The following is a 21,445-nucleotide window of genomic DNA, read 5'->3' as shown; positions in this document are numbered from 1 at the left end:
AAGAAGGTAATGTACAAGAAGGAAAACATGTTAGTACTTCAAAGGGGATTACCACATGTTTGTTCTTCCTCAAAGCCGGCTCAGGCTTCAACTGTTTCATGTTGTTTGTATACCTATGGCCTTGGAGTTCAGAATTGCCACATGTTATAGTCCCCATTCTTGATGTGTCCTTTGGCTTTGGCACTTCAAATTTCCCCTTGATCCTCTTCTCTTTCTTTCTTCCCCTCTTCACTTTAAATTCAGCCAGTTCAATGTCTAGACCAGGGGTCCTTGTCCAATCATGCTCACTAGGAACTCGATAAATCATTGGTTCATAACGTGCCACATAAAAATATTCTTGAAGAATTTGCTGACATAATCCTTTGGTTTTATTTTCCCCTTTTTTATTGCTGAGATGGCATGGTCACATGGGATGCCAGTGAGGTCCCATTTTCTGCGCCCACATGTTTGAAGTTGCAAGTTAACAGCATGGGTTTGCTTCCCACTTGTAACTTGCCATGAGTCCACACCAGCTTGAATAGGTTTGCAAAATTTGGCCCTCTCCTTCTCAACCTCTAGCTTCTCACTATAATGGGGTGTTATCTCCCATCTAGCAGCACTCCCACTCTCTCTATTCCTATACCACCGCACCATGTGCTTATCCTTTATTCCATCACAGATTGTCCTAATTGGTTTCGTCCTAACATCTAGGACATACTTGTTGAACACCTCAGACAAATTGTTAACTACAAGGTCAGTCTTGCAGTTTGTGTCAAATGCATGCCTTGCCCATGTTTTCTTGGGTATTGCACAAATCCACTTCCAAGCTTTCTCACATTCAGCTCTCAGGTCATTCATTCCAATGTTAAATTTGTGTTCACTATATCCATAGGCAACATTATCCATGTACTTCTTGAGATCTCCCCCCTAAACGAAGCATTTTGGAAGTTTGCATGATATGCATAAGGCAGAACCTTTGGTTGCAGTTAGGAAAGACATCATTCACTGCATTTAGTAGGCCCTGGTACACACAATTAAACTAGCTAAGCTACTATCTAGCAGATAACAACCATATAAGAACAAGGTGAGATATAGCAAGCACATACCTTTCGTCTATCACACATTATTGTGTATGGACCAAACTGTCCCACTTCTCCTCCTAGGCAGATTTTAAGTTGGTGTAGAAACCAACACCAGCTAGTTGTGTCCTCTTGCCCAACAATACCAAATGCTAGTAGGTATATATTGTTGTTGCCATCTCTACCAGTGGCAGCAAGTAGTTGAGCACAAGTAGTTAGCTTAATGAAGCACCCATCAACACCTGGATGAGCAAGCAAAAAAACACCTTAATGAATTTAAAGATGAAACAATATGTAACTAATGCACAAGGTAAATAAACTGACCAATGAATGGTGTGCACCCCTTGAGAAACCCCTCCCTTGCTCCACTGATGCAAGAGAACAATGGTATGGAATATTGGGCCTGGATGGGGGATTTTTGCAGTGGGTGTTGGAGTTATAGTTGTGACTACTACTCTACTCCCAAGGTTTGTATCCATCACTGTCTGAGCATAGTCTCCCAACCTGGGGTATTGCTTCTTATGTTCTCCTAACACAACATCAATTGCTAGGTTCTTTGCCCTATATGCCATTGACTTGGGCACATCCACACCATACTTCTCCATGCAAGCATCAATCAAAGTCTGAATACCAGTTGTTATATCAAATCTAAACAGTGACTCATATTTGACAGCAAGCCACTTGGCCCTAACCCTTGTTGTCTCTGTACTAACAAGGTAAGTGTGCTCAATTCTCATCTTCTTAATTACAAAAGTAGTTTCACATTTTATAGTTGATGCCACCATAAAGAAGTTGCAATGTTCTTGTTTGCATTCTACAATTATCCTTTCATCTGAGTTCGTGTGATATTTGAAGTTTCTGCCTTGAGTGATGTGTAAGTTCAACAAAGCCTCTCTGAATTGATGTTGATCCTAGAAACACATCTTTAGACATAACTACTCATGTGGTTGCTCCATTTTCTCATTGTACCACTTTCTTGGAGGCCTCTGCTTTGCCCTGCTCTTCCTTTTCTTTAGCAGCACAAATGACAACGTCTCAAAACCATCATCATCAGCCTCCTTCAAGAATCCTTTCTCTTCTTTGTCAAATGAAGGTTTGAATTGAGGCTCCTCATTTTCTAGTACACTTGAATGTGACCTTGTTGTAGGCCCTCTCCTAACTGGAAGCTTATATTTCTTCTTCTTCTTCTTCTTCTTCTTCTTCTTCTTCTTCTTCTCTTCATGTAGAACAACAGTGTCTTCATTGTGTGAAACAACTTTGTCATCTTCATCCATTTGAAATAATTCCCCAACCTCTCTGTCACCCTCATAATGCACAAATTCCTCCTCGGATCCTTCATCATCTGTTTCTTCCTCTTCCGTTTCATCATGCTCTCTCTGTCTCTTTCCCTATTCCATCTCTATGTCACCATCATCCCCCATATAAAAAGGATTTCCATCACTGTCATCTTCACCTTCATAATAAAAACCACCACTGCCCTCATATCCATCTTCTTCTTTTAGTTCCAAAATAACTTTGAGCTTTCCTTTTACATTCTTGCTCTCTTGTGTGCAAACACCAGTACCATGAGCTGCACTGGAGCTGCTACTCTGACTTTCAAAGAATATTCCTTCTTGATCAACAACATAGATGGGTGTCTCACTAAAATCATATACCATAGACTCTTCATACACAATCGTTACAATTCTTGCCTCTGAAACTGGCTGACAGGAGGTGGACATGCCCTCACTAGCAAATTAAGAACCTTGAACTCCTCAATCCGCCTCTTTATGATTTGCAACTCAGAATTACTCTCTACCATGTCCAACCATTTCTTCCCTAAAGCTGGATTCTCAATGTGATGTAATAGATCATATACACTAAATCCTTGGGTTTCCATCACTGCAACTATATTCAAATATGTTACATATGAACTACAGAGCTTCAGCTCTAACCTGCAGCAGCATCAAAATAGATCCTAACCTTCAAAATGTCATCGTACAAACTGCAAAATTAAATAACACAAAATAATGGTTAACAATTTAACCTATAGGCTAATAAATTTTTTTACTAAACACATAACAGATAGGTTACAAAGGATATATCAACTATTCAGTACCCAAGTTTAACATAAGCCTAGAACAGTCATGGATGATTTATTTCCCTTAGCCCTAGTCAACAATTCAAATAAACACAATTAATACAAATCAAACAAATTATGAATAAACTTAGAATATGACAGCCCTGATTAGGTTACACCTAATCCTAATCCCAATGTAGACTACCTAGCCCTAATCCTAGTTACACAAAATTAGTTAACATAATAATGTTGCCTAGTTAGGTTACACCTAATCCCAATTTAGACTGCCTAGCACTAATCCTAATTGTAGAATAATTCTAACAAATTGAACATTACATGGAGGCAGAAAAATCTAACCCTAATCCCCAATTTGAGTTAGCAAAAAAGAACTTACATCACACCACCGATTCCATGAGTCCATTGATGTGCGGTGCTAGGGTTCGCCACCCAAATATGCGCCAGCCGCAACCTCTGCTCCGTCGACAACGTCGGCTCCGCAAAATCATGGTCGTCGCTACAGTCCTCCGAGGTGGAGTAGGCGCCACTGCCGTCTATTCCTCCTACCGAGCCATGGATGCCTGAGCGGGGAAGGTCGCCACCGATGCCACCATCCTCGCCGGTGTCCTCGCCGCCTGTCGGAGTTGTCGCCGCCATCGCCACACAAAGCAGAGCAACCGCGGCGAAGAGGAGGGATCGAGGGGAGGGAGGAGACGACCCGACCGGATGAGCAACCGAGCAAGTAACGGTTCGAGCCGGGCCTTGTCCGAGTCAGCACGCGGGCATGTGCTCATTGGCCAGGGTGGCACCTAAAGGGCGGGCCCAACCGATCAGATACACCGTCAATACGTATAATCTCCGGTTTTAGTCCTTTTTGCAACGTATTGCCCTAGACATGGTACTGACACGGAAAAATTATCAATCTTGATACCAATCTGCTTCCATTGCCTCAATTGTGGTATCTCCGTACAATTTACTCCCCAACATTTGTATTTACTGATAAACATGCACTTGGTTCAGCTTGCCAGTTAAAACTGGCACCATCAACATCAACTTGTGAGTGTTGGTTTTATTATGCATTTTTTCTATTTCCTTAAAGAATCACAAAAGTCTTGCATGCCATTTTTTCAAGAACTCATCTCACTTGCGAACAATGGACAATTATTGTACTAAAATTTTAGAAGTGCAACTGAAAGATGCATTCGCATCCACATTAACTGGACCATTCATTTGCACGGAACATCTTGAAGGACAACCCTTGTGAAAATCAAAATCGGACTTTTGTCACACTGTTTTGCATCTCTATACACTATCAAGAAGAAAGGTAGGCCTAAGTCCCTTGAGGCCTTTCCAAAAAGAATAAAGAAGAAAAGAAACACAATCCACATACCCAAAACAAACCGACGTGACATTGCATCACATCTCTACAGTATGTACATACCATTTTGTCCTACTCACTCCGCTACCTTAGTCCTATGCCCCCCTCTCCTGATGGTAGCTTAACGACCTTGGTTGCTACCGCTGCGCAATCCCATCACGTCGGCGGAGCACAATGCCGGCATGGATTGCCGAGTCGGGGTACTTCTTTCGGTGCCTGTCTTGATGGTTTTGGCGATGTTGTTGGTGCTTCTCCTCAACCTCCACCTTCATGTTCACTACCTTGTCCTCCTCCACAATGACCGTGAACACAAATGGGCCCACAGGAAAGAAGTCTTCCATGCCAAGGACCGGCTCGAGGGCCTTGACCACCTCCCTCATGGTAGGCCTTGACTTCGGGTTTTGGCTGAGACACTTGTATGCCACAAGTGCTGCCACCTCGGCGCCTTTGCATGAGTATTGGCACTCGAGAGCTAGGTCCATGACTTTGTACAACCTGTCGGAGCGCTTGAGGTATGGCCTAGCCCAGTCCACGAGGTTCTGCTCTCTCAGCCGTCGTGAACGGTCCACCGACCGTAACCCAGAAAGGAGCTCGAGGAGCACTACTCCAAAGCTATATACATCGCTCTTGGCTGTCAAGTGGCCCGTCATGATGTACTCCGGTGCTGCATAACCATGTGTCCCCATGACACATGTTGTCACGTGTGTCGCGTCACCCTGGGGGCCATCCTTGGCCAGCCCGAAGTCGGACAACTTGGTGTTGTAATCCTGAAATATCAAGCATTGAAATTTTGTCAGGAAATAGCACGAAGTGAAATACAGTGATTTACACAAGCTGGACAATTTTCTCAGAGTAGGTACAAGGTAAATATATTTGTAAATTGTAATCTATATGTGTTTCTGTGAACTTGGGCATGACATTGACTGCTGAATGTATCTCGATTAACTGGATGGCGAGGCTAGGCAATATAGGATTTCCCAGATTTGACATTCATTCAAGGATATTCACAGTTTCAGTCAGCCGGAGCTGCCCATGACGCATTGGGCAAGCATAAGTTCAGAAACATGGCACCTTGGATGGTTCAATTGGTCAAAAGCTTAAGGTCGAAAATGAAGATTTGATCAAATTATTTTTCTGTTTTTTAGACACTTCTGTAGTGTACAGTTATATTCAAAGTTACTTTTTTTTTAGCCGAAAGTCTGAAGTTACGGGTGGCTTACCGAGTCAAGCAAGATGTTGGAGGCCTTGAAGTCGCGGTAGATCACCGGCGGGTCGGCATCATGAAGAAAGGCAAGGCCCTTGGCCGCGCCGACAGCGATCTTCATCCTTGTCATCCACGGGAGAGAGCCATTTATGCCTGAAGGAAATAGGATGTTTCAGGTCAGTTTCCTCCTCCACATTGACTAAGAGTTGTGTAAGGAAGTTGGTAGGATAAATATTTTTTAATCCAAAATATCCAATATCTGAAAAAGAGCAAGTGTTGTTCTTTTGGAAGGCAGATAGCAGCTCAGCTATCCTCTTGACTTAGAGAAAAGAAACTTCAGGAGACAAGAACAGCTCATCGCTGATGGACCAGATGGCACACGTACGCGCCCAGATTTTTTCCAAATTAACACATTTCTTTATCTTGCTGGTCTCGAAGAACCACCAAACGTACTAGTAATCCTCAGAATGGCCAATCGACAGCAGAAAGCAGTGAAGAACTCACTCTTGAAGAGGTGCTTCTCCAGGCTCTCGCCGCTCATGAACTCGTAGACCAGCATCCGGTGCTTGTCCTCGTAGCAGTAGCCGATCAACTTCACCAGGTTCTTGTGCCTCAGTTGCCCAAGAAAGAAAACCTCTGCCTGCAAGAAGAAACCACATATTAAGCTAGGTGTTCAGCGATCAGACTCCGAATTGATCGTGCATTGGACTCTGTTTGGCACTCACCAGCCACTCCTTGTGTCCTTGTGTGCCGCAGTCCAGGTCGAGGTACTTGACGGCAACGGCCTGCGCGGCCAGCCCGGGGCGGAGCTTGTCGTCGACGGCGCCCTTGTAGACCGGGCCGAAGCCGCCGCATCCGAGGTAGTTGGCACGCGAGAAGCTCCCCGTGGCGGCGCGGAGCTCGGCGTAGGTGAAGGCGTGCAGGTTGGAGCCGGAGAGCGTTATGGACAGGTCCTCCGGCGACAGCGTCCCCGACGAGCTGAGGCTCTTGAAGGACATCCTCGACGACGACCTCGGGCAGCCTTTGGCACTCCGCCTGATCCGCCGCTTGCAGTCGTCGCCGTCGTCCGCCACCCTGGCGCCGCCGACGCAGCACGAGAACGGGTTCCAAGATTTCGCGGCCATGGCAAGAACCGATATGGGAGGATCGAGAAAGTTTCCCGCCTACTGGGAGCTGAGAATGCAGGGGAGCGCTCTCGTGTGAGGGAGAAGGTGAAGACTCGAGACTCGAGAGAAGGCGGAGATCGGCTTGGGTGGATGCAGGAGTGGCGCCGGGCCTTTATATAAGTGTGGGGGTGGCTGCCACACCCACACGGATGGGCCTCGACAAAACACCGGATGATGTGATGGCGGGCGAAACTGGGCAAGGGAGGGAAGGGAAGGGAAGGGAATGGTGGTGGTTGGTGGCGCGAGCGGCCCTCCAACCAGAGTTTCTACCGGCGAGACGGACGACGTAGGCTGCTTATGTTTCATGGAGTTGACTCAAGCCTACCTTGTGGGAACGAACATGGGTGGATGCATGGCATGTCACACCGCGGTTTCATATACCAGATCGAACCGCGGGTTGGCGTTCACGGTGAAAAGCTGTCCGGGGCTGGACCATCGGACGTAGGCTAGGATGATTAAATTGACTACTCAACTTTCCTAGGTTCATTTGGTTTAGTATTCTATATATTACACGTGGTTTTGTGATACCGTCGCCGTGGTTTCATCGGTTATGCTAAGCAGGTGCCTTTAGGCTTTAACCATTGCAGTTTATTTGTAGTTTAATTTGCATCAGGACCGACTAAGGTCGAACCGGGCATGAAACCAAATTGTGGCTTAATTGGGAAAACTGCGCCTTTGTGGCCAATCTGTCCATTCCCGCGAAAAAGGAAAATTCATTCACCCTGGAAGATTGTGTGATGTTGTGTAAAGCCATTTTGGTGGAAAGTGGAATGGAATGATCCAAAGACCGGAAGTTTCCAAATTAACAGACGAAGAAGAATTCTGCACATTTTTTTTATCTTAAATACCAGAGTTGTTGCTACCTGTATCTTAGAAAAATATTCCAAATTCAAAGCAGCACATCCGTCTTGCCGGGTCAATATTACGTACTGTATTTGTTACTCCATTTTACCGAGTAAACACTATATAGTACTCCATCCGTTCCAAAATAAGTATCTTAAGCTTAGTACAAATTTATACTAGAACTAGTATAAAGTTAAGACAGTTATTTTGGGATGGAGGGAGTAGTTCCCACGTTACTCCACAACAGGAAAAGGAATTTTGCTTACTCTTTTGCAATCAATTTTGCTTAATACATTAGGAGGCAGTACAGATTAATACAGTGTCGGTTAGTCCTAGGATAGAGAAAAAAAATACGCTGGCTTATATTGGTGGGAGCAGATATAATTGCGGAAAGTAGTGGCTGCTCTTGAGTGTACTACATTCAAGTTTACAAAAATACGAAGAAACATAATCAAATAAAATCAAAAAAACTGAAATTTTGATACATGAAACCTTACCCGATGTTTGAGCTTCTTGCAAAACTCTTAAGCATAATCGCTCTGCGTAGTCTGGCAAAAAAGATGAAATATGTAAGCACTTGCAAAATAGTATAGTAGTTCCCACACTAGTCCAAAGCATGAAAAAGAATTTCGCTTACCTTTTTTACAGTCAAATTCATCTAATACTCCCTCCGTTCCAAAATTCTTGTCTTAGATTTGTCTAGATATAAATGTATCTAGTCACATTTTAGTATTTAGAAACATCTATTTGTAAACAAACCTAATACAAGAATTTTGGGATGGAGGAAGTACTTTAGCAGGCAGTACAATGTCGATTAGTCTTAGACTAGAGAAAAAAATGCACTCCATTATTTTGGTGGGAGCAGTTATAATTGCAGAAAGTAATGGATGCTCTCGAGTGTACTACAACCTAGTTTGTAAAAATAAGAAAAAAACATAATCAAACAAAATAAAAAATGAAATTTTGATACACAAAACCGTATCGGGTGTTCGAGCTTCTGGCAAAATTCTTAAGTATAATCACTCTGTGTAATCTGGAAAAAATGACGAAAGATGTAAGCACTTGCGAAATACTCCTTCAATTTCTAAATATAAGGTCCTGTTTGGTTAAAAAGTCCTAGCTAAAAAGTCTCTAGTCTCTACATGTTTGGTTTCAGGGACTAAAAATAGACTAGAGATTATTAAATGACATGCTAAAAGACCATGTTATCCCTAGCAATGTACTAGAGGTTATTAAATGACATGATAAAAGTAAGAGCATTGTTCAAAAAAGTTTTAAAAAGTCCCAAAAAAACTCTTTCATAGGGACTTCTTCCTTTAGTCCAAAATACTCGCTTTTAGTCCCTAAAAGTCCCTCCTGTTTGGTTTAGATGAGACTAAAAGGGACTTTTTTTAGTCCTACGCCAAAAAGTCCATGTAAACAAACACCCCTAAGTCTTTTTAAAGGTTCCATTAGTGGACTACATACGGATGTATATAGACATATTTTAATGTGTAGATTCATTTATTTTGTTCCGCATGTTGACCCTTAATGAAATCTCTTAAAAGACTTATATTTAGGAACAAAGAGAGTAATACACATGTAACGATAACTATCTTAAGCATTGCACCATTCGTTAGAGTAAACTACAAATATTGCTTTATGAGTACAACAAACTGTACAAGTGCATGCAGACTTTATGGTTAATCATCACATTCGATGAGTTGCAAGTTGTGTTGGTGGGGATTAGGGTAGAACAATCAAATCTTTTTGTTTTGAAACAGGGTAGAATAAGCAAGGTGGTACACAACGGATGAGGGAAGGCGGGAATCTCCTTTTGGAGGATAATGCCATGCACTGCAAACAAGGGAAATGTTTCCATCGGAATAGTTTGACAAGTAATCTCAATCGTCCTGATCTCAGGTCACTGAGTAGTTCCTCTTTGCTACAGGTAGAAGAAGTAGTTTTTGCAGCCTAGTCTTAATTAGCTCACGTTTGCTATCAAACTATCAAGTGGCCCAACTAGGCAACTTTTGGTGGGGCAATTAGCTAGCTAGTTTTCTGCCTAATCCTAGTTGCAAGCTAGGCCAAGGAATTCGATTCCCACAGATGTAGTATATCCTAGGTCATCTTCCATCTCCGTGGGCTTGAGCCAAAAGCATTACTGGCTAGTGCCAACGTTGTTATTCTAAGAGTGAATTCTTTTTTTTACCCTGTAGTTGTACATTTTTGACACTAATTATCCCATCGAGTGGAAATTCGTCTATATACCCCTTTTGAAACCTTTGGACACTCGTTTTCTGATGCATGTCCATCAGGCAAGGTGTGAGGTGACGTCCGGGATCCAAAAATATATGGACGATGATGAGGAATGGAACAGATGGACGAGAGAAGTCTGGACATGGTCGTCAACGATGTCCTCTGATCTTTACAGATTTTTCTACGAACTATTAACGCAACATGCCAATCCTATCTAACATAAAAAAGAAAAATGTAAATACAAGGAATTACCGTGTTAAAAGTCATCAAAATCTGTTATTCAATAGAAATTTAACTAAATGGGGTAATATGTGTCACAAATATACAACTACAAGGTAAAAAGCGGAATTCACTCTTATCCTAACGCTGACGTCGCCTATATACTTTTCTGTGTAGCTGTATAAGCTGATGCTCTGGTTGCTTCACGGGTCATCATCGTGTGCTTGTCTGAGTAACAAATTATTAGTAATAAACTCCATTTTTATTGATCAACTTAAAAACTGTTGTGCGTTTGTTCCACAAGGCACATCATGTACAGTAGCTGCCTGCCCATACCATATCTGAACCACCCTACGCACAGAATCTTGCACCAATTATAGGGCGTGCTGTAGGAGGAGCTAGCGAACATCTTGTCCGTTGCTACAAAGACAAACCGAATCATGAGACAAACCTCAAGAAGAAGTCCACGTGTAGGTGCACTAGGCTCTGGCTGTCTTTGTCTCCCTGCAAGCTGAATTTTCAAGTATTTCCAAGGAAGATATCGTATCGGCTGACCGCCGTTTCACATAGAAACGGACTAGCCCACACGTTTGCGAATGTGCTCTTCCTCCTCCTCCTCTTCTTCTTCTTCTTCATCCAGAGAACTATTTTATGTAATAAGTACTGTATAAGTCAATCGAGGAAACTTCTTTCTCTTATTAAAAAAAAAGGAAACTTCCTCCTAGAAAATGCGAGGAAAAGGGGATAGAAGCCACGCAAGAAGGTCTTTTCGTGCCCGGGTGATGAAAGAAAGTAAGAAACGTTCCGATGCGCTGTCCAGTGCCTGCGTTGCCCAGCTCTCGTGCTTGATAATTCAACGCAAAAACGTTTATTTTTGATAATTAATCTGAGGCTGAGGTGCTCCCGCAAGACGACGGTTAATACTCTTCGTCTGGTTCTGGATATATAGTTCTTGCATGCATGCATGTCAGATTTCCTTCTAGATTCTTCGTTTACGATTGGTCGGGGAAGAGCTTACAATGGTTGGTTGGTCGCGTTACGGCAACGACAGCCCGTGGTTCGTACGGTGAAAAGGTCTGGCGCTTTCTACCTGCGGCGACGGTAAAAAAACTTGCTTTACCATGTCCGGTCGCACGTCCAAGTTAAGCTCCGGTTGGTTTTGCCATGGAATGCTCGGCGTTGCACCGAGACGGCGTCGCTTACATATGCGGCCCTTCTTGCTTTCTCTCCTTGGTAATGGATGGATGGATGGATGGATGGATGGATGGATGCACCGGCCAAGCCAACAAGGCACTCGATCGATTGATCATTAGTCGTTACCGGACACGACACTGACAGCGACCATTCGGAAGTCCAAAGGCAAATCCAGGATCCAGCCAGGCATCCAGAATCCAATTAACAATCCTTCCAAAAAGATGCAGTTGAAGTGATGATAATATTGTGCACTAGCGCATGCCAGCAAGGGGTTCACGCGACTGTGGCGAAAGAAGGTGATGGATCCGACGACGCTTTCTATCCGGCACCCGGCCGCCACGCCTCCACGGGCGCTCCGGACGGTCGGTCGGGCCGACGGCGTCGTCGTCGCCGTCGCCGTCGCAGTCGCACGCGGCGGAGCGGCAGCTAGGCGACACCGGCAGGCCAGGTCAACTACAATCCCTCTCCGGGCTTTTGCTCCTGCTGGACTGGGACCTCTATGTCTAGGAAGCGTAGGCGCCACACGGTCGGCGGTTCGCCCGTCGCTGCCACAGTGCCACGCAGACACGTGCCTTGACCGTCGGGCTCTACGGCACCGCGCGCACCGGCGTGCCGGAAAAGCTGCCGGTGGCCGGACGTGCGAGAGATCCCGACGCGTCTGGGCGCCATTGCTGGAACCGATTATGTTTCCACGTGTGCTCGCGCCGTGCCCGCGTTCCTGGGCCCAGAGCTTGCGGTGTACGTACGTACAGTACGAGCAATGCCGATTACTAGAATTTTTTACAGCGGGCGTCGTGTCGTGTCGCTGTCGGGGCAGGAGGTGGAGGACGCGACCGATTCTTTCCTTCCTTGCGTGGATTTCGCGCGCGGGCTGTACGTGGAGTGTGTGCTCCAGACTCCACCACTACACAGTACACACGCACAGTACCACTACGTGCGCACGAAACTGCGACGTGTGGGGGTGATGGAGGCAGGACGACGACGATGTAGCCTGATCGAACACTACCACAGAGCCGGTCGAGCAGCCGCATACCCCTCCTCCTCTGGCGCCGCCGGGGGCCACCTCCACCGGAGACGGCAGGCATCCCGGTCAGACAACCGTGCGACATCGGAACGCTACTCTTTCCGGGGAGGATGGATGGATATTTTCCGCACCTGCTGAACCTCCTTTTGATTTTCGTAGGAAAAAAGGGCACACGCACGCACGCCCCGTGCTTTTTGTCTCCACCTGAACGCAGCAAATATCTCGAGTTTCTTCTCATGGTAAGGCAGAAATATCCCGACCCTCTTGACAAGTGTCCGGCAACAACCGTAATTTCTAAACCGAGGGTTGCTTGTTTTCGCCCTCCGTCGACTCGTGCTCGTTCATGCATGCACTAGCTAGGGACGTTCTTGCAGCTAATTGCCATCTCTCCCTTCTTCTGCACGGTGCCGTGTTAAGCTTATCCGGCTGCAAATGCCCCAAATTTTCTCTCGTTTTCAGGTCAAATCCTACCTTACGTACGTGTCAAAGCTCGCTGTCGCGTCGGAGCTGCATGGAGGAAAATATCTCGGGGCCGAACCAGGAGCCGAAATATCTGCCTTTCATGCCGTGAAATTTAAGCTCTTTCGGGCTGGGAGTTAGTATAAACAAAGAGGTCCGTGTTTCGTAACTTCTTTCTTGGACATATGAATAAACCAGCCAAAGTGTGCAAAACGACGGCACCGTGGGTTCGTCGCCGTGAAAAGAAGCCACACGGGCGGGAGAATTGCGTAAGAAATACGTGAAATGTTTACATCGTGCAGTCAGTCGCAGCGTATCTGTCCTGTTGAGAAAAGTGAGATGGTATTTCTGGCCTATCTGCGTGACCACTGACCAGAAACAACTGCATCTTCAACAACATCCAGCCAAGTCTTTTGTACACGCCGTGCCAAATTCGAGGAAGAATCCTACTACCCTACTGAACAACGTCCAGACAAGAAGATATACGTACAGCTCCTTCTCAGGAATGGGTGAACTTCTTGCGTCAATACTTGAGTACTACTCTCTCCGTTCTTAAATATAAGTCTTTCTAGAGATTTTACTATTAAACTACATACGGATGTATATAGACATATTTTAAAGTATGAATTCACTCATTTTGCTTCGTATGTAGTCATTTATTAAAATGTCTAAAAAGACTTATATTTAGTAACAGAGGGAGTAGTAAATAGTTTTATTTCCATTATTTCCGTCTTGAGGCTCTTGTCTTCCTGGGCTAGCTCAACCCCTGCAATAACAATATATATATTTGAAAACTTATAAATAAACGGAGTAAGAAGAATTTCCTACTATTCCGCGTCAGAAAAATGAGAGATGATATTTAAGAGAAGGCATCGATGCATACCACATGTTCAGAAGTTAGAGGTTCCGCAAGTACGCCCTGCTTTGCCCAACGTACTCATTTCGAATTTTCGGTCTGTATTAATTGTCATTGATTTAATTACCACTGATTTAATATAATAGTGTACTCCCTGCTTGCCGGGAGTATACTAAATCAACAATACTTAAGGCTGCTCATAGTGGGGAGTAACTTAGCCAAGTAACATGCACATGTTACTGGTCTATGTTACTACCTCCATAGTGGGTAGTAACATTTGTGGGATGTCATATTAATTAGGATATAGACTCATTTTGTATTGGTACGTGTGATGTTACTGTAACATAGCTAGTTACCACAAGCACCTCTCTCCTCATTAACTCACTGCCACATAAGCAAATTTGCATTGTAATGTGTGATGTTACTACTATGTTACTCCCCACTATGGCCAGCCTAATACTAGTCTTGTAAGCTCACAAGCTGGCCCAATGCATCGCCTCTTACCGCTTGAAATGAGTGGTTAGCTATCTCAAAATCAAAAAACAAAATAATAATTCATTTTTGACGAGAATAGTAGGAGCTCTGCCTTTGCATTATAGCGGGGAACAAAAATACACAGTACATAGTATGAATATACGGGGCATGAGAAAAGAAAAATCTACTTTCCGGCGCTCATGAGAAAAACAACAGATGGAGGAACAAGCACCATCACAAGAGCGCTCCTATCCAGCCATCGAAAAGTTTTGTCGGGAAGCCTCATCTAGCAATCTAATATCGTCACGAATAAAAATCATCAGAGCCCTCGGCGTCATCTCAGTATTCTCAAAAACTCTTCTATTTCTCTCCTTTCAAAGATGCCATGCAATGTAAGCCGAGAGGGTGATTTCCTCAACAACCCGACTGGTGCACCGTGCTGCCTAGAGAGCATCTGCCACCAATCAGGAACCGAAGATGCCGATCATCCTGTTGTTGGTGGCCTGGAATAGGGACCAAACCTCTCCCGCATGGCAGCATCGAAGGGTGATATGCTCCGCGGTTTCGGGTTCCTGGTCACACAGCCGACAGCAGGCATTGTGAGGCCAACCTCTCAAGTGCATCCAGTCAGATGTAAAATTTGACCTTTCCCTCAAGTTGGTCTTCCAGACTTGTGCAATCCTGGATTGTTCAATCCGAGCAGAGAACTGAACCACATATGCAGAGCAAGCCGAGTATTTTCCATACATCGCCCCTTTCTTTTATGGAGAGTACGTGGTTGACTACGACATATGCCTAAGCTAATCATACCTTAGTAAACATCTGTAATCAACCGGCTTCTTCCTCGTAACACATCTGTAATCATTCTTGTCGCCCACTCGCCGCTGCAGTTCTGACTTGGATTACATATATTTTTTGTCCGGCTACCATGCGCGCGATCCTTCGTATGCGCATCGTTCAGCTGGTAGTTAGTCTCGGCCGTCAGTTGCCAATGCCGTATAAGTAGACACAAGCCGTTGTTATACTTATACTCCAACCTTGGACCAAATGTTGTGGATAGACCTTTCCGGCCGGCTCCCCTGACGTGGATGCGAATTGTTGACCTTGACCCCAAGAACCGTGACGTCCCGTACGTGCCGCCGTCTTCTCTTCTCTTGTGAGATATTTTGCGTTCGGGCTTTCAGCTGGTCGATCATCGAGTGATCAGAGATGTTTTTTTTTCTAATCTCGCACGTTTAATCAGTTGGCACGTACTACTACTGCGCACGGCTCTGCGGCTGCGAGCACGCGACATGCATGCAGGCAGGAAGGCAGATGAGCCATCAGGACGTACGACCGGGCCGCGTGATGCACTCATAGTTGGAGACCATCTCCCATAGTCCCATAGGCTCCTCGGTCACTCTTTAACACGCGATGGCTTAGTTGGAGATGCATGCATGCATGGTTTCTCAGGGGAGACCTCGGACGTGCACGTACGGGCTCGCTCGCCAGCACCCTGTTGCTGTTTCTTTCAAGAAATAGCATAGCACCCACCCTGTTGTTGTTGTTGATGATGATGATGATGGTCTCTATCGATCCGATCCATCGTCTGAAGCTCGTCTTGCAGAGCCGGAGCACGTTCCATGATCATAATTGATCGGTCCACAGCCTCACAACAAGGTATCTTATCTTATCTTCAGGGCGCGACTTTCTTGTTTGTCTGTTATTATCTTGTTCGTATGTACTCCAAGGAGTACTAAATAGTACGTAGTACGTACAAGCTGCTCCTAAACTAATGTCAGACCGGCGAGCACATGATGATTAGAAGCAACAGGTCGCCGGCTACAGCAGCAGCACGTGGACTTATAAGAGGAGTCCGGCCGAAACGCCAAGGGAAGCGCCGAAAAACGCCTCCGTTTCTCCGTCGTCCGCCGCTGGTTGTGACTTTGCTGAGGCGCTCCTGCTCGGGGGCAGTGACACCATGCTGATTTTATCCCAGAGTCATCATATGCACCCCACTAGCGGCAAGAGCGTTCGTCTCTGTTCGTGTTTGGACTTTGGACAGGGAGCTGCGCGATATGACGTACGCCGCAAACCGTTGACACTTTCTTTTTGCCTGTTATTATTTGGGTAGCAGTCGGTTGCTTATCGTGCTTGACACTTTCTTTTTGCCTGCTATTATTTGGGTAGCAGTCGGTTGCTTATCCTGCTTGCTTGCTTTCAGATTTCACCAAGGAGATGTCAGATGAGCGGTTTCTTTGAGACGCAGAAACCCAATCAGGCGAGTGAAACAAGCACGAGTCAAGAACTCAAGATCCAATGGAGGCTCTGCTTTGACGAACTTGATTTCTGCAGATTTCCAAGGATGCTGTGGCTGATTGGACATGGTCTGTAGGAGGTAGTAAATTCTTTTCGATTTTGCGTGGAGGAAGGAAGGGGCAATGCAATGCTTACTGAAGGATCAGATCATCTCGAAAACTGAAGTCCACCGGAAGGCTACGTGGTGTGTGAAGATAGAACGACGTCAATCTCAGTCCTTGTTAGTTTGGGCTTCAGCTTCCACACAAGGGACGTGCTGCAGCCCAATACACCAGAAATAGCCTGAACCAGATTTTGGCCGATTTTTCAAAACTGATTTGAAATAGTTGTGTTGTTTCTTTCAGATTCAGGTTTTTTAAGGCCGGATCTAGTCTATACAAGTTTATGGTAGCCTATACATTTTATTATATCCAAGGACCTCTTTTATTTAAACGATGTTTAAAATAATGTTGGAAGATTAGAATCCATTAGAATTTCTCTCGTGATTGTTGTTTGGATTTGTAGGGTTGAATCATATCGGAAATCATATTCAATTGCGCTATTTTTTATTGGAATTTTTTCATGCACTCGAATCTCTTGCAGTGAATCCTTTTTTTTTTTCTATGGTGGAATCAAACACATTTTGGTGAATACAATATTATATAGGATTCAAATGGACAGGCCATCGCAATCCTGTATTTGTTTTCATTTCCTACATTTTGCAATCCCGTGAGCAAAAGAGGCTCTACTATTTTTTTTATTGCATACTTGCCAAAATCTCTGCAACAAAGGTTGAGATCTCGTCATCAGATGATACCATCGAAGGACAACTATTTTTGTACCTTCCCCATGGCAACCCGCGGTACGTCTTGTTATGTTGTTGAGCTAGTTTATCAAACATTTTTCTATGAACAACTAAGCTTATATTTAAAAGTTCCAGTTGTAGGCCTCTCTTTGATATAGTTCTCACGAATACGCAAGATCGCATATCATTTCATAGATAAATAAAGTGTGAAACAATTACAAGGTGCAAAATTGTAAAACCACGCACACACTCGGACGTGGTAGCGAGTGCATGAGCAGAATAATAATAGTGGGTGCTCGGCCCTACAGATACAAGGCCTACATCTCAAGGAGCAGAAGGTCGAGCTCCTTTGCACTAGCTCTACCTCTTGGATGGTGAGGACAAGGTGAGCAACGGAGGGCATCAAAACACCTAAGATGCTTCCCTTTTGCAGGATCTCCAAAACGTAAAATGAAAGATCAATTCATATTGAAATTGTTGGATGTTTGATTGTGCATTGTCACCAACTTATTCGTACCCCTATTGCAACAACCATTCATTTGCCAGGTGACTTGGCTTGCTTGTGTGTCCTAGCTAGGTCCTAGGATTCCTGTTCTACCTATGCAACGTGTACATGCCCTATCCAAATTGACATCACTAATTGAGGCCATCAATATGAACTTGTAGTAATCTTAATTTCTTCTTGCATTATTTCCCTTCTATAATTTATCAGGATAAGATAGGCTTTTTGTTTATGCTCTTGATTATCATATTCTTTTTTGGAATTCAGATTATTATTTCACTTGTCAACAATTCACAATATTCGACCAACTATTTCCAAGTGAAAGGGATATTTATTCAAGTAGACCCATTCAATTGCACACATGTTTGAACAGCAAACCAGGCAATAATCCAAACCAAACTTTTGCTTGTTTGTCACTATCATGAAAAGAAGAAAGAAACAAATGACGTGACACCGTGTCGCATCTCAATAGTATGCACATATACATACTTCTATCTCTACAATCCTATATTGCTTCCCCTACTATACTCTTGAACTACTAAGCCCCTCTTTCCCTGTGGTAACTCAACGTTCTCTGTTGTCGTCGCAATGTACCGGTGAACCCAGCAACGTGCCCATTGTCCCCATGGAGCACAATGCCACCATGGATCGCCGACTCGGGGTACTTTTTACGGTGTCTGTCCTGATGGTTCCGGTGATGGTGTTGGTGCTTCTCCTCAACCTCCACCTTCATGTCCATCACCTTATCCTCCTCAACGACAATGGTGAACACGATCGGTCCTACTGGAAAGAAGTCATCCATGCTTAGTACAGGCTCCAATGCCTTGACGACCTCCTTCATCGATGGTCTGGACTTGGGGTTCTGGCTCAGACACTTGTACGCCACCAATGCAGCCACCTCAGCACCCTTGCACGAGTACTGGCCCTCGAGGGTCGAGTCCATCACCTGGTGCAATTTGTCTGATCGTTTGAGATACGGTCTAGCCCAATCCACCAGGTTTTGTTCCCTTGGTCGTCGCGCACGGTCCACGGATTGTCTTCCTGACAGGAGCTCCAGGAGCACCACACCGAAGCTGTAGACGTCGCTTTTGGCGGTTAAGTGGCCCGTCATTATGTACTCGGGCGCTGCATACCCGTGTGTTCCCATCACACGTGTTGTCACATGTGTAGCGTCACCTTGAGGCCCATCCTTGGCTAGACCAAAGTCTGACAATTTAGTGTTGTAGTCCTGAAATAACAGAAGTTCAATTTTGGTTAGCTAGGTGAAACGTCCACGAGAGGAAGATAAGATGAACTAAGAATAATACTGTTTATATGTCTCTGATTTATAGAGTATTCATTTTGCTTAAGCTGGATAGCGATGGTGAGGTATCTTTTTAATTAATTGGATGATGTGGGGGTCGGACAGACTGGATTTCTCAAATCTGGCATGCATCCAAGAACCTTCCGAGTTCGAGTCACGTCAAGACCAGAAAAATTCAAAATGAGGATTCTAAGAGCCTTTTGATTGTTCTAAAGGACGTAAAATATTTTGTTGCAAATTTATTTGTGTCAGCCTGGAACTTGGAAGGGACCAAGACTTATCATTTTTTTTCTGTTGACGCTGTAGTAATAATTCAGTGATGGCAGGTGACGTGTTGTCCCTAAATGATGCTAACATTTCAGTTTAGTGCTGGAACTGAAAAAACCTGAAGATTACGGGTGGCTTACCGAGTCGAGCAAGATGTTGGAGGCTTTGAAGTCGCGGTAGATCACCGGCGGGTCGGCACCATGGAGGAAGGCGAGGCCCTTTGCGGCGCCGACTGCGATCTTCATCCTTGTCATCCATGGAAGAGAGCCATTGATACCTGAAGACAGTTGGTATGTTTCAGGTTAGCTACATGTGCAACAGACCAAGACCAACAAGTTTGCACCAATAATCCAGTACTAATCCAATTTTAAAAGAAATATGTTAGTTTGCAAGGAACATAACAGCTCTTTTATCCCCTTGACTTAAGAAAAAAGGAAACAGAGAATAAAGGCAGGGGACAGGAACAACTCATCGCGCATGTAGTACGTGCAAACTTTTAATTAACTTAAAATTTCCTTTAGTCGTTGGTCTCAGGAATCACTCACTTTTGAAGAGGTGGTTCTCCAAGCTCCCCGCGCTCATGAACTCGTACACCAGCATCCGGTGTTCGTTCTGGTAGCAGTAGCCGATCAGTTTCACCAGGTTCTTGTGCCTCAGTTGCCCCAGAAAGAAGACCTCAGCCTGCAACAACATGCAAAATATTCCGTCATCAGTAAGCATTTGATCGGACTTGCACATTCATGGTCGACAATCAGGCCCTGCTTCGCACTCACCAGCCACTCTTGGTGCCCCTGCGTGCCGCACTCCAGGTCGAGGTACTTGACGGCGACGGCCTGCGCGGCCAGCCCGGGGCGGAGCCTGTCGTCGACGGCGCCCTTGTAGACCGGGCCGAACCCGCCGCAGCCGAGGTAGTTGGCGCGCGAGAAGCTCGCCGTCGCCGCGCGGAGCTCGGTGTACGTGAAGGCGTGCAGGTTCGAGCCGGACCCGGACAGCGTCAGCGAGAGCTCCTCCGGCGACAGCGTCCCCGACGAGCAAAGGTTCTTCAGCGGCGACCTCGGGCTGCCCTTATTATTCCCCCGCCGCGACTCGCAGTGGTCGTCGTCGTCCTCCGCGGCTGCCCCGCGGACGCAGCAAGAGAAAGGGTTCCAAGATTGCGCGGCCATGGCGAGCGACCAATGCTGAAGGCAACAGACCAACAGATCAAGAAATGCTGACTGCAGCGTGCAGGGGAGCTGTGCTGCTGAAGGAGAAGGGGAGAGTTGAGGAGAGAGTTGATACCGAGGCTGGGCCTTTATATAAGGTGTGGGTGGAAGGGCACTGGGTTCGCTGGCTGCCAGACGGATGATGGGCTCGTTGTCGGCCGCAAATCAAAACCACGGCTGATGGGATTGCCGCCAACAGCGGAAGAAGGGAGGGAAAATGGTGATCTGCACTGGTCGCGCACTGTGGGAAGGATTTTCTCAGTTCTTTTTCTTTCACTTTCAAGGGGAAAAGATTTGGCAATTTTAGTCCACTCGAAACCAAACACATTATTCTCCGGAATCAAGTTGGATAGGCATCTCTGATTTATTATTTTCTTTTGTTTGTCTTTTCATTAGTTTTTGGTTAGTTTGAACATATTATAGTTTAATTTAATTAAAATACCATAGGACGACTGTAATTTCGTGTATTATATAGCTGATGAAACTATATATCTCGAATAATCTCTTTCATTCCATGCAAAGAAAAATACTCTCTTTCATACAAGATCATTTCGGTCGGCCATCTTGTCAGCTGGATTGCTCTTATGACACTGTCAATTCTTCAAGTGTATGACCACCCTCACATGTACTAAGGGTCAGTTCTTTTGGTAGCTTTTTTGGGCTTCTAGAATAAGCTGCCCCCTAGCCAGCTTATTCTAGAAGCCCAACTAAAAATATTTTTCTAGCAGCCTAGTAATCAAAACTTAATTAGTAGGCTTCTAAAAGAATATATTTGATTGAGCTTCTAGAATAAGCTGGGTAGGGGCAGCTTATTTTAGCTTATTCTAGAAGCTACCAAAAGAACTGGCCCTAAGAGCAAGTACAATAAGGTACAGTCAGCAGGCTGTAAGGATTAAAATACTATATTTTTGCTGAGTTGG

The 21,445-nt window shown here is 45.0% G+C and overlaps 2 protein-coding genes across 2 annotated transcripts; both read right to left on the bottom strand.

Moving 5' to 3' along the window:
* Positions 1-4,272: 4,272 nt before the first annotated feature.
* On the bottom strand, positions 4,273-6,950 carry LOC123399196 (serine/threonine-protein kinase RIPK-like). Its single transcript, XM_045093630.1, has 4 exons — positions 6,422-6,950; positions 6,201-6,336; positions 5,713-5,849; positions 4,273-5,259 (listed from the first exon to the last, which is right to left on the bottom strand). Exons 1-4 carry the CDS (start codon positions 6,818-6,820, stop codon positions 4,630-4,632), a joined length of 1,302 nt encoding a protein of 433 aa, XP_044949565.1. The 5' UTR covers positions 6,821-6,950; the 3' UTR covers positions 4,273-4,629.
* Positions 6,951-18,105: 11,155 nt separating this feature from the next.
* On the bottom strand, positions 18,106-20,568 carry LOC123399195 (serine/threonine-protein kinase RIPK-like). The gene is made up of 4 exons (XM_045093628.1): positions 20,097-20,568; positions 19,869-20,004; positions 19,464-19,600; positions 18,106-18,981 (listed from the first exon to the last, which is right to left on the bottom strand). The coding sequence occupies exons 1-4, from the start codon at positions 20,484-20,486 to the stop codon at positions 18,292-18,294; spliced, it is 1,353 nt and encodes a 450-aa protein (XP_044949563.1). The 5' UTR covers positions 20,487-20,568; the 3' UTR covers positions 18,106-18,291.
* Between the last annotated feature and the right edge of the window lie 877 nt (positions 20,569-21,445).

The sequence above is a fragment of the Hordeum vulgare genome, chromosome 5H (genome assembly GCF_904849725.1).
Source record: "Hordeum vulgare subsp. vulgare chromosome 5H, MorexV3_pseudomolecules_assembly, whole genome shotgun sequence".
Lineage (NCBI taxonomy): Eukaryota > Viridiplantae > Streptophyta > Magnoliopsida > Poales > Poaceae > Hordeum > Hordeum vulgare.
The sequence above is the reverse complement of the archived record's forward strand: the minus strand, read 5'-3'. Positions and strand labels throughout refer to the sequence as shown.